Here is an 11,038-nt window from a genome sequence, read left to right as displayed (position 1 = left end):
ATTTACTTCAATTTGAATTTTTAAAAAGATCAATTCTTGCTTTGAATTCAACACAGAAATGTTTTGCAATCAATAGAGTCTTATATATTTCACTGGAAGAAACTAGGGATCTAGATGCAGTTAGCTCATGAGAGAGCAAGAGACTCAATGTTCCCCTGCTGTGATCAACAGCTGTTCAAGAAACAAAAAAACAAAACCAAACCCTATAAACGCACACAATAAAACTTTGAGCTTAAAATAAATGACCAGCTGATTCACTTTGATCTATTCTTTCACAATTACTATGAAACTCAAAAGAAATCACAATGTTGTTCAATTGTTTTATTCTCTCTCCCTCCCCTTACAAGCTAAATATCACAGAGGAACAAGAGGACATGAAGGCATTCTGCAGAACTAGTTACATTGCAAAGCGCAAACTAAACAGCAGTATAGACCTGTAATCAGCTTCAGGGTTATCTCAAGGTTTAAAAAGGGTTGAAATGTTTGTTCACTTAAGTTCCAGACAGTCACAGTCTCTTTCTGACCTCCAGGGTACCAGACCTCTTAGAGAACTTCAGTAGTGTACTCCAATTTCTTGTGGTTTGGACTAGCAATAGGAAACTTTCACTTTGGTCCTCTTTTGAACCTCCAAGTGCTTTCAGTACATACCACTGGCAGAACATATGCAGCTTGTATTAATCAGGGAAAGGACATGCATGCGTATTAGTGTACAGCTCTGAGCCAGTTTCTTGTAAGACATTTACATTCCTTGGTTTAGGCTTACTCTTAGTAATGCAGCCAAGATTACATCTGTCTGTTTACTTCCGATGATTTCAGTTTGTTGAGTTTGTCCTAAGAGTCATGAAAGCTTAGTGCTTCCCCTGGCTGCTACCCAAACTCTTGTTGAAGACCTCTATTGCTTTAATAGTAGGATAGACCCAAGACAGCTTTTGGATGAAATGGAAAAGCTTGGGGCTTGATCTAAATTTATATGGGTGAAAGTTCTTATCTATTTTCAGCTTTCCTGACATACCTGAAACTCCATGAACCTTAAGGAAATTAACCAACTTCTGAAAGCGTAAGAAAGACTTAACATATTAAACAAGTATTAATACAAGAAGCTGAAAGTGGAAGTATAAAAATAAGTCCTCTTACTATAAACGGCTCATTTAGGCACCCTGCCTCTTTTACCTGAATAAGAAAGCATGTGCATTTCTTCAGAGTTTTCTTTTCCCTGCCAAGCGCAGCTCAGCATGGATTATAATAGGATCAGGTAATAGGCCACATAGCATACATAACAGTTGCACTCCAGGTTACACTCCATAGCACAGCAGCTTGCAGGAGCACATTGTGTAAGGAACCAGTCAAACAAGCAAAGCCAGCCAGGTTCCTTGGAGTGTTTTCCTTAACAAGTTACGGAGGGGAAGACAAGACCTGCTGAATGTGAGGGGAGAGTGTGCATAGAACAAACCCAGGCTCAGCTGTGCTCAAAAATAGCTGCAGATAACCTGGTTTGGTAAACCTTGGAGGCTAAGATGCAGACGTATTCTAGCCTCGGCAAGGCAGCTGATACCAAAGTGCCTGTGTGCAAGGTCTGCTTGTGCTGTTTGACTCTCCCCTCCTGACTATTACTGCCTGAAAAGGGGTTCTGATAGGCCCAAGAGGGCAAGGGTTGTTCAAGATAGTTCTCCTGCAGACTGCAGAACAATAGCAGTACACTGGACAGTGATCTCTTTCTTAGCAGTGCAGTTGGTACAGTGTCTGAGGTGACTGTTCTACAGACACGAAAGACCACTTTCAAAACCAGAGATCCATTACTTCCATCTGACCAGAGAAGAGTGATTCAGGATAAAGAGGGAGATGAAAGAACAAACACTGGTCTTCATTGCTACTGGGCATTCACATTTTTGGGAGAATAAAAAAACTGAGGAGTGCTGCCGCTTCTTAGTGGTTTGCTTACACGTTCTCAAAAACAGCCTCACCTGTTAAGGATAAGGTGAGAGACAAATACACGACTCCAGCTAAGAAAATATATTACCATCCGCAGGCACGTTTCATAACAAAAATCCTCACAAGCATGGTAGGCTACCTAATGCCAAGGAGTTTCTGCTGAGCTGTGTGTTTGTCCAGGGAATGTTTAGAGCCAGTAGTACATATACGCTAATACGGGGTTCCTTTAAACCTCCTATTTGGACCAGATTTTAGATTCCCCCCTCGCCCCCCCATCACTTTTTTTCTGCCGTGCTTACAGTAACAGTCTGTTCATAAAGCTAGTGACTGCTACCATGTTACATTGGTGCTCATATTGATTCTTATCAGTACAAATCCGTGTAACTCCATCAGAAACAGAATTCAAGAGCAGCACATGCCAACTCCAACCACTTAACTAAATGGTGCCTTTAAACTCTCAAGACAGTTAAGAATCAGTTATTAAGATGTCACTACTGAAAAATAACTATTGCATTTCTTAAAGTTTAACAGTAAACAACACTGCCAATATATTATTGCACACAATAAAGGGTTCTGGAACTACAAAGATAAGGGACAGGTAATCTAGAAGACCCAGAATAATGATCCCAGAGCCATTCCAGTTGCTGCTCCAGCAAGCATGCCCAGTGCAAGATCTCCATCGGTGTCACGGTAACGCTCTCGAATGATGACATGGTTTGCAGGGGGCTGCCCATAAGGTCCTAGGTGATAGGAGATTGTTAGGAGGAGGGCAAAGTCTATCTTAATACCATGTGCTGTAATTTCAAAACAGGCCCGCTATTTCACCTTCTTCCTTCCATTGATGATGCCAGCATGTGGGGAAGGAACCAGTTACAACCATGCTTTGGAAGTGGATTTACCTTTGAAACTTGCGCTTAATTCTGAGGCCATAGCTGAACATTAGTGTTGAAATAATTAAGCTAGGTGTAAGAGGACAAATGAATGAAAATCTCCATCAATGCCCAATATGGAGTAATGAATCAATCTTGTTCTGGCTCTTTTATCTTAGAAAACATGCTGCGTACTGTAGTTGAGAGTTCTGTGTGCTTCTAAGAGTTTACGAAGTAACTTAAGTTGGGATCACAACGGGATAGTAACTTACGTTGGGATCACACTGGGACGTTAAATCACTTGTACTAAGTTAAATCGCTTAATACAAATTTCACTGCACTTGCTTTGCTGTGAAAGGGTAAGGGGTGTTGGTTCTAGCTACATGTCAGGTTTCTTTACATCACTGTTTTGCAGGAGTGGTGGGTGGTAAAGGATGGTGATTAACAGAATTCAAGACAGAAATATTAACTCAAATAGCTTCTACAGAAAGGTAAAAGGTATGGTTGATATTGATTACCTTGGTATGGATACTGGTAGGGAACAGCATAAGCTTGTCCATTGGAGGCATAGAAGACTTGAGGACCAGGAGGTGCATACGCACCATTGTACTGATCATAGCCATAGCCATAAACCTGGTGAAATTAAAAATGTCCATTACAACAATATTCTTTGCTTTGTACTCAATTACACACTTTGTTCAATTCTCACTCACTTTTAATTCAGTCAAGCTTCAAATAAAATACCCAGTGTATACTGATATAATCTATCTACTCCCTGGAAAGGATTCAGAACAGCTGCTTGAAAAAAATAAGTGCTCCTTAGCAGCATTCACTCTCTTCCCTTCCTGGATGCTGAATGGCAGAGGCAGGTTCTGGATCATCAGGCAGAGCCACAGCGGCCTTACCAGCTTCTCCTCTCTGCCCTCATGCCAATAAGAGCTCTCTGGAGGGCTGTGAGGTAGGCAGGATCCCAAGAAACTCCAACCAACCTGTCCCTTTCACAATGCAAGTGAATGTCAGATCTGGGACAAATACTCTGTAGCTGTATATTTTGGAAGCAAGTTTGTCCTCCAAAAGAGGAGGCCCACTACTAGCCCTGATACAGCTCCCAGCACCACATCAAGTTCTTAACCGCTGTTTCTAACAGCGAGGGGCTGGAGCAGTACAACTGTAATGCAACAAGTAATGTTACCCCAACTATCCCTTTGTGTTTCACTGCACATCAGTCAGAACATCCAGAAATGCACAATGTATATAGGTTCAGCCCCAATGCTGCTCCTTCTCCACTGCAAAAGAACGGTGCATCCAGGAGCTAGTTTTTGTGTTGCTGTGACATCTTGCATACAACAGAATCCTTATGTGTTAAATGTGACAGCTCCAGTCATTAAATCTATTTTTGAAACTCCTCATTTTGTATCCTTCCAGTTCTTACACAATGTGAAAGCGTAGTCCCACCTCCTTATGTTAAAAGCTGCATAGCCAGTATCTTTCAAGATCATCAGCTAAATAACTTATGCCCTGTCTCTAGGAAGCTATATCTTCCAAGTTCTCCGAGCAGCCATCCTTTATATACCTCCCAATCAAATCTGCCTCATCCCGTTCAAGGGAAATCCATCTCAAACAGGAGTGACAATAGATTGTTAGTGCCTCACTCTCTCTCCTTTTGTACAAACCTCAAAGCTGGATGCAACTGTGGAACTCACAGTTATATCCAGGAGTACAGTTTGAGTGCTTGAAGGACTAAATGCTTAATGCTTCCTGACTGAAACTCTTACCTCAGGTGATGGTGTGGCATAAGCTGTGTAGGGAGGAGGGGCTGAGGAAATGGCTGTCTCATCATACATCACATCAGATCCCATGTAGCCCTAAACACCATGGAAAGGTAGCAGTTATCACCTTTTCCTACAGACACCCAGTTAGAGCAGCACAAGGATTAAAACTGAATGACCCCAAAGAAGGAGTAACCTTCAGACGTACTATGAATATCTTATAAAGCACTTCAAAAAGAAACTTATTTGGAGAGCAGACCTGGGAGAATACAAATGCCACATCAATCGCAGGAAGGAGTCATAAAATCTCTTACCTCTGTGCGCACACATGTACATACAAGCACACCAACTCCTTCCATCATTTCATAGCCTCAGTTTCAGAAATTACCCTCTTGTTCATCCTCTGTTTTCAGATAAACAAGTTTTCACAAGTAAGCTAGCTGCTTCCTAGTGCTCTAGAGTGGTATCATCAAGTTCTGCAAGAGCAGGTTAAGAACACAAATGTGTGGCCCCTGATCATTATAGCAGAACACAGTCACAGTTCTTGGCCACCTGTCGTCCTGGCTGTGAGAAGGCTAAAAAAAAATACAGTAAGAGAGGTTTAACTGTAAGAACTGGGGGACTTGACTGTTTTTAGGGAACTACATTGCAAATGCCACCTATAATTCTGGTCCTTTTTGAAGGAAGCTATCAGGCAAAGGTGATAACTTACTCTCAAAGAGAGTTAAGGTTGGTTACAGTAACCTTGTATTCTTGCACATAGTTATCAGAAATACACAGTGATACTCTTAGTGCCCTATTCCAAGAAAAAAACACGGGTCTCTTTTTTTCATATACGAGTGAATGTTCCTATTGTCTCTTGTACCTGGACTTTAGAAAGACTTTTGAAGACATAGTATGTCTATATCCCAGGTCAATCTTACACTGGAGATTCTAAGGATTGCTTGAAACACGCTTGAAATCACTATTTGAAGAGGCAGGTATTTCCACGACCTGAGAAAGTGTCCAGCAGTACATCTGTATTCTGTTCTGCTACAGGGAACTCTGTACAGGCATGTGACACCAGTCTGCAAACATCTGTAAATGACACAGTTCTCAAAGCTGGGGTGCTCACCCTCGTATCCCAGTAAAGGCACCGCTAGACACTCAGTATTTTTGAAAGCTGTGTCAGACACCTACAGATGGACTCAAATCCAGTTACCTGATTACTTCAAGTCCTTGTTGGAAATCTGTAATTGCTTTGGAAAGTGCCAGTTTATGATACCACTTGTGCAGAGAGCTACCTGCTCTACTTTCAACAGCAAGCATCTGCCTTAGCTGACAAAGGTGATGCACCGGCAAGTTTTGAATACCATCCTATCAGGGCTGGCAGCCAAGTGTCAAAAGACATGAAAACCAGCAGTTCCTATCTCCTAAAACCAGGAGTCACCATCTCCCACATAAGCAAGATACAACCCCCAAAGCTATAGCAGACAGACGACGAGTGCTGTGTTCCCTGCATGAAGACAATTCCTTCACTTCTCATTTAACACCATGAAGCAGCATGGCACAGCTGCGGTCAGAGGCACTTCTGTCCAGGGCAGTCAAAACTATGACAAGCATTTGTTTTGTGTATCTACAGATCTTAGTATAAGACAGATGCCTCAGTACAGTGCCAATGTGAATGTGACCCATCAAAAGCTGATACAAACTTCTTTAAAAGCCAGCATTTCCCCATGAAACAGGAATACCTTAGGTTGGTTTAGTCTAGCCATATAGGGAAAGCTAGTGCTGAAGACTACTTGAGAAGGCAGTCTGGAGGAAAAAAACAATACCCACAAATGGATGGATGTGGTTCCCCAAAGACAGAGTTCTCTAGAGAACTCCAGGACTCACAGGGAGAATTTTATGATAACTGACCTCTTCACTCTCCGCAGCTAGTATGCCAGTGCAAAGGTAATGTACTCCTCAGTGTGCCTGCGCTCCCCTCCAAGCACCTCATGCTCCCCTACTCTCCACCAAGAAGCATCCCACAATGTAATGGATCTACATTTAACAAACAGCTTCTTTGCAGTAAGCTTCCTTTAGCACTGTACATGTAGGCAGCAAACGCTAAGAGTGGAAAGTGAATTTTTAGTGGTTGCAGATTTACTTCTTGCCCACAGCTTCTGTGCTACTACCCTTACAGGCCAGCTTCCCAAACATTCACTTTCACACACAGATCATTCTCTGAAGTCATTGACTTCCACCCAGCATGTATGTGCCTAGGCTTGGCTGCAAGGATAACATGTGCTAGTGACCCAGATCATTCTCCCTACCCACAAGCCATCATGCTCATGACCCTGTTTTTCTGTAGCAGAGAGGGATGAAACATGATTTTAGAAGTAAACTGCTGAACCACATGTAACACCGATGTGCTGCTTCTCTCTCTGTATGAAGTCTAGCCAGTGCACTTACTGGGTTTGTCCTGGCATCCTGGAGAGCAATTTTCCATGCCCTGAAAAAATAAGCCCATTGTTTAGTGGAACACTGATAAAAATTAATACTACTTATTTTTAGGACTATTGAAAAGAAGGGTTAGGAACTAGAGGTATTGCAGGAACACAGTTTAAGCCACTGCACACGTCAAAGCCCAGTGATACTAAAATGAATGCAGAAAGATGTTACATCAAGACTGACACAGAATTACTTTCTTTGCAGAGCTGAGAAGGCATGAGGAGGAACATGAGAAGGAAGAGATGCAGTTTTGAAGGTCTTCACTGCAAGCACAACAGGTAGGTGATGTGCAGCCATGCTCAGGATAAAGTAATAGGATGAGAACCAGGGATGTTGCTTCTCCTGCCTGAAGGTGCATCTGTGCTGACTAGAGAGTGTGGGTCTTGATGCTATTACAGTTTGAACGAAGGTACATACACTTCACACAGACACTCCTATGCCATATGGCTGGGAGCATGCTTGAAGCACCACGCATACTTGGCAAACACTAACGATAGAAGTTATCAACCTATATAAAGCCAAGCTCAGCTGAAAGTTCACAATAATGGAGTATTCTTCCTTTCACTACTGACTGGGATGTCCTTGAGCTATGCAGGGTCATGCACTGCTTGAAGAATGGGAAAAGTGAAAAAAAAAACACAATCTGTTCAGCAAGTCTTGCATTAACCGTATTAATAAGATTCTTTTACTCCTCAGCCTTCAGTGTTTTCAGTGAGTTAACTTGCAGTTAATTTGCATGAGTTAGATAACTTCTAAGACAGCTGTGTTTTTGTCACTGAAAGACTGCTTTTATTTGCTTGAAAACTTTCTTAAAATGCATCTCTGAAAATCTGAAGGCACAACAATTATTAGAAAGAGAGAGAAAAAGATAAATGAGGAGAGGCAGCAAACCCAGTATTCTCTGGCAGACTTACAGGCAGTCATCTGCACTCTCTGCACAGAGATTGACTGTCTTCCCATCGCGGCAAACAATCTGCAGTAAACAATCTTTCTGCTTCCCCTCTGGAGGCTGGAAATCTGGGACAGAAAAAGAGATGAGTTATGAAATATCGATAACCAGAACTTCATGATCACATTTACAAGGGAGACAGTTTATGCAAAAGGCTGGACAAAATAAACTAGGGCCAGTTGTAGCTGCCTTCTGTGGCATCAGAGCAAATTACAGAAGGAAATAACCTGTTCTTACTCTTTAGACAGTCCTGAAAGTAAGTAGCTGTGAACATCATTGCTAAGAAATTTAAGTGTCTTATGGCAGAACCAATTCATACTTAGCAATAAGTACTCACCAACACTTGTGTCAGTATCAAGTGGAGTACCAGCAAATGCTAGAAGTGAAATTAGTAATACTTGAAGAAAATCTGCTGAGGTTTCCATTTCTTGTCCTGGCTCTCACTCCAGACAGCACTGTAATTACTCCAGTAACGTTATAATCAGACACACAAGTCTACTGTGAATATCCCATTCTCATGTGCATGCCTGCCACCTGCATACATAGTACCCTGTCCTCACCGAGTTTTAAAAGGAAGTATCAAACTCTAACCTTATCTGTCATGTGATGCTACCATGCCCTGGGTGTCTGTAAGGGAATTTAATAGTTGGTTGGGTTGTTTCTTTTTCGGGAGGTGAGTGGAATGGGTGTTTGCTGGGTTTCTTTAACAACAAGAAAGTTGAACACTTGTTGGAGAAGTTTACTTCTGCAGTAGTGTCGTAAATGGTATGCTGGGAAGGCACTGGGGTTGTGAAGAATCTCTAAATACACAAATCCTGAGGGGTTCATTATTACCTCGACATTCATTCCCCACTCTGAGGTTGATGCAGTGGATTCGCATGTGGATTTTATCTTCTATATCATGGCGATTTTGATCATCATAGAATATTAAGCGGCCATCAGACCACAGGTCAAACCAGTTCTTCTTCCAGCGCCGCAAAATAGTACCTTAAAAATCAGACAGTCGCTTTTGAGAGCACGTATTGGGAAGTATTTGTGTCCTAGAGCTAACAAAACCAATAGATCCTTCACAGCTGCCCCAGATACTCTGAGGTGCCAAGCAAAATCCTGTACTAAAACATCCCCGCTTCAGAACACTACAGAATTGGGTTCCATATTTTACCTAGTATTCAGAGTCACAACTGAGTTTACGTGCATAACCTGGTGCTTTAGTTCTGACTTGCTGCAAGAACAAGGAGAGGGCATGACTAATTGAAGACATTAAGGTGTCAGGTGAAGTTTCCAAGTCTCCACTTATATAGCACTAATTACAGAGCAGCATCTGAAGCTGAATGCCAGTCAGACACCTCAGATATGGTATATCCTGCATTCCAGTGCTATACCTCAAAGGTCACATGGAAATGCTGTCATGACAGGTCTTTTTATGAAGTGTCCTAAAGGTCAAAAAAACAAACCAACAAAAAAAGAGAACAAAAAACAACCCATAGAGCTAGACACTTTGTTTAAGAAAGACCTGGGAATTACTAAGTTGCTGTGATGTTAGACACACTGGGGAGAAAAGGAGATAAATGGCCCACCATGACTTACTTTGCCGGAGCAGCCATCCACTCTTCACAAATGCCATTGTTGCTGAATCTAGTGGACAGAAGAGGAAGATGAGGGGGAGAAAAGCAGTTGTCAGTTATTTCACAATCATACATTAGAAAGAGGCACTTCAGGGTATAGTATCATATATTACAGCTGTGTGTAGCCAGCTAGTATTTCAGACAGACACAGCAGATCTCAGCTGAAGATACTCAGTAAGGCACAACTAGTATGGTAGGTCTTAACAAATGTAATTGTAGCAATCCAACATAACTATCAGAGACCATTTTTAAGTTTAACTGGAAAAGGCACAAGCTTACAGCTATCACTCTTGAAGCATGGGAAAAAGGCTGCAGTGACTTCTTGCTGACTTGCCACCAGTTCCTTGCAAAACTGTTCTCTTGACATACATGTGCTTCCTGTATTCTGCAGTCTCAAGTTACTAAGCACCCTCATTTCTTCCCTACCTCCTCTTTTCTGTACTTCCTCTTCAGTTTTATTTTTAATTCACAGGCTCAAAGTCCAGCCAAAACAAAAGCTGAAACAGTATATCTTAAACAGGAAGGACAGTCAGGTTTATGACCTGTATTTCTTCCAAATCATCACTAGCTTCCTCCAAGATGAATGGGATGATTTTATAGCATAATGATGTAGAGACTGTTGTTCTAAAATGAATTAATAAAACCACAACTATCTGCATGTAACTGAACAAGGAAAGTAAGAAGCATTATAAGTCCCCCTTGAGAAGGCTGCCTTTTTTAGGTATTATTTGTGGAGCTTGTAAGCCAATATGAGAGATGGATACTTAAACCTACCAGATAATTCTTGTAGCAGCATAAGGGGGGGGGGGATGTGGCATAGTAGATTTGATAAACAGAGGAACTTATCCCAGACAAGGAATGTCTCTAAAGCTGGGGAGGGGACGGAGAAGGGTTTTGTTGTCTTCTAGTAAAATATAAAGTTAGCAACATCCATTTGTTTTCTGATAGATGTATATAAACCATCTATTGGATATTACTTTTAGCTGTGTGTTCTTCACAGTACTGGGCAAATACCATAACACACAAGACTGTAGCAGTAGGATTTCATACTGAAGGAATGCCACATCTAGAACAGGGTTGGGTGTGACCATGAGAACCACCTGCAGTTGAAGTTTAAACTCCAAGATAAACCTCTTACTCTTGGCTTTTGTACCAGCTTGCTGGGAAAACAAACATTTAGCTGACAGCCCGCTGAAAGGGAGTGTCAAACTCCTACTCTGCTTTAATCCTGTCACGCAGTCCTGCTCTGAGGTCTAAGCATGCTGTTGTCACCTTCCTACAGAGAGACAGCTTCAGGCTGGTTTATTCTTCCAAAGTAACAAAGCACTACAAAGGGGCTGAGCCTCACCCTCCCACCACCCCAGTATATGTTCTTCTCCCCCTAGATAATCCTTTACAAGGAAATAGTCTTCTTGCTCCTCA

General features: G+C 41.9%; 1 protein-coding gene across 2 annotated transcripts in view; it reads right to left on the bottom strand.

Annotated features, from left to right (window-relative positions):
* Positions 1–306: 306 nt before the first annotated feature.
* The window catches only part of PLEKHB2 (pleckstrin homology domain containing B2), a 469,993-nt gene continuing 459,261 nt past the window's right edge, over positions 307–11,038 (bottom strand). The window contains exons 2-8 of one of the 2 annotated variants that reach the window (XM_062621764.1): positions 9,579–9,628; positions 8,826–8,978; positions 7,957–8,059; positions 7,004–7,043; positions 4,574–4,663; positions 3,317–3,431; positions 307–2,669 (exon numbers count right to left, since the gene is read on the bottom strand). In XM_062621764.1, coding sequence (XP_062477748.1) covers positions 2,533–2,669; positions 3,317–3,431; positions 4,574–4,663; positions 7,004–7,043; positions 7,957–8,059; positions 8,826–8,978; positions 9,579–9,615 — 675 coding nt within the window. In that variant the 5' untranslated portion in view covers positions 9,616–9,628 and the 3' untranslated portion in view covers positions 307–2,532. The remainder of the gene's footprint in view (positions 2,670–3,316; positions 3,432–4,573; positions 4,664–7,003; positions 7,044–7,956; positions 8,060–8,825; positions 8,979–9,578; positions 9,629–11,038) is intronic. The other variant, XM_062621763.1, reaches the window with a different exon arrangement.

Source organism: Pezoporus occidentalis, unplaced genomic scaffold, assembly GCF_034315485.1.
Source record: "Pezoporus occidentalis ecotype Australia unplaced genomic scaffold, CSIRO_AGI_Poc_V1 ctg233, whole genome shotgun sequence".
In the NCBI taxonomy this organism is placed as follows: domain Eukaryota; kingdom Metazoa; phylum Chordata; class Aves; order Psittaciformes; family Psittacidae; genus Pezoporus; species Pezoporus occidentalis.
The sequence above is the reverse complement of the archived record's forward strand: the minus strand, read 5'-3'. Positions and strand labels throughout refer to the sequence as shown.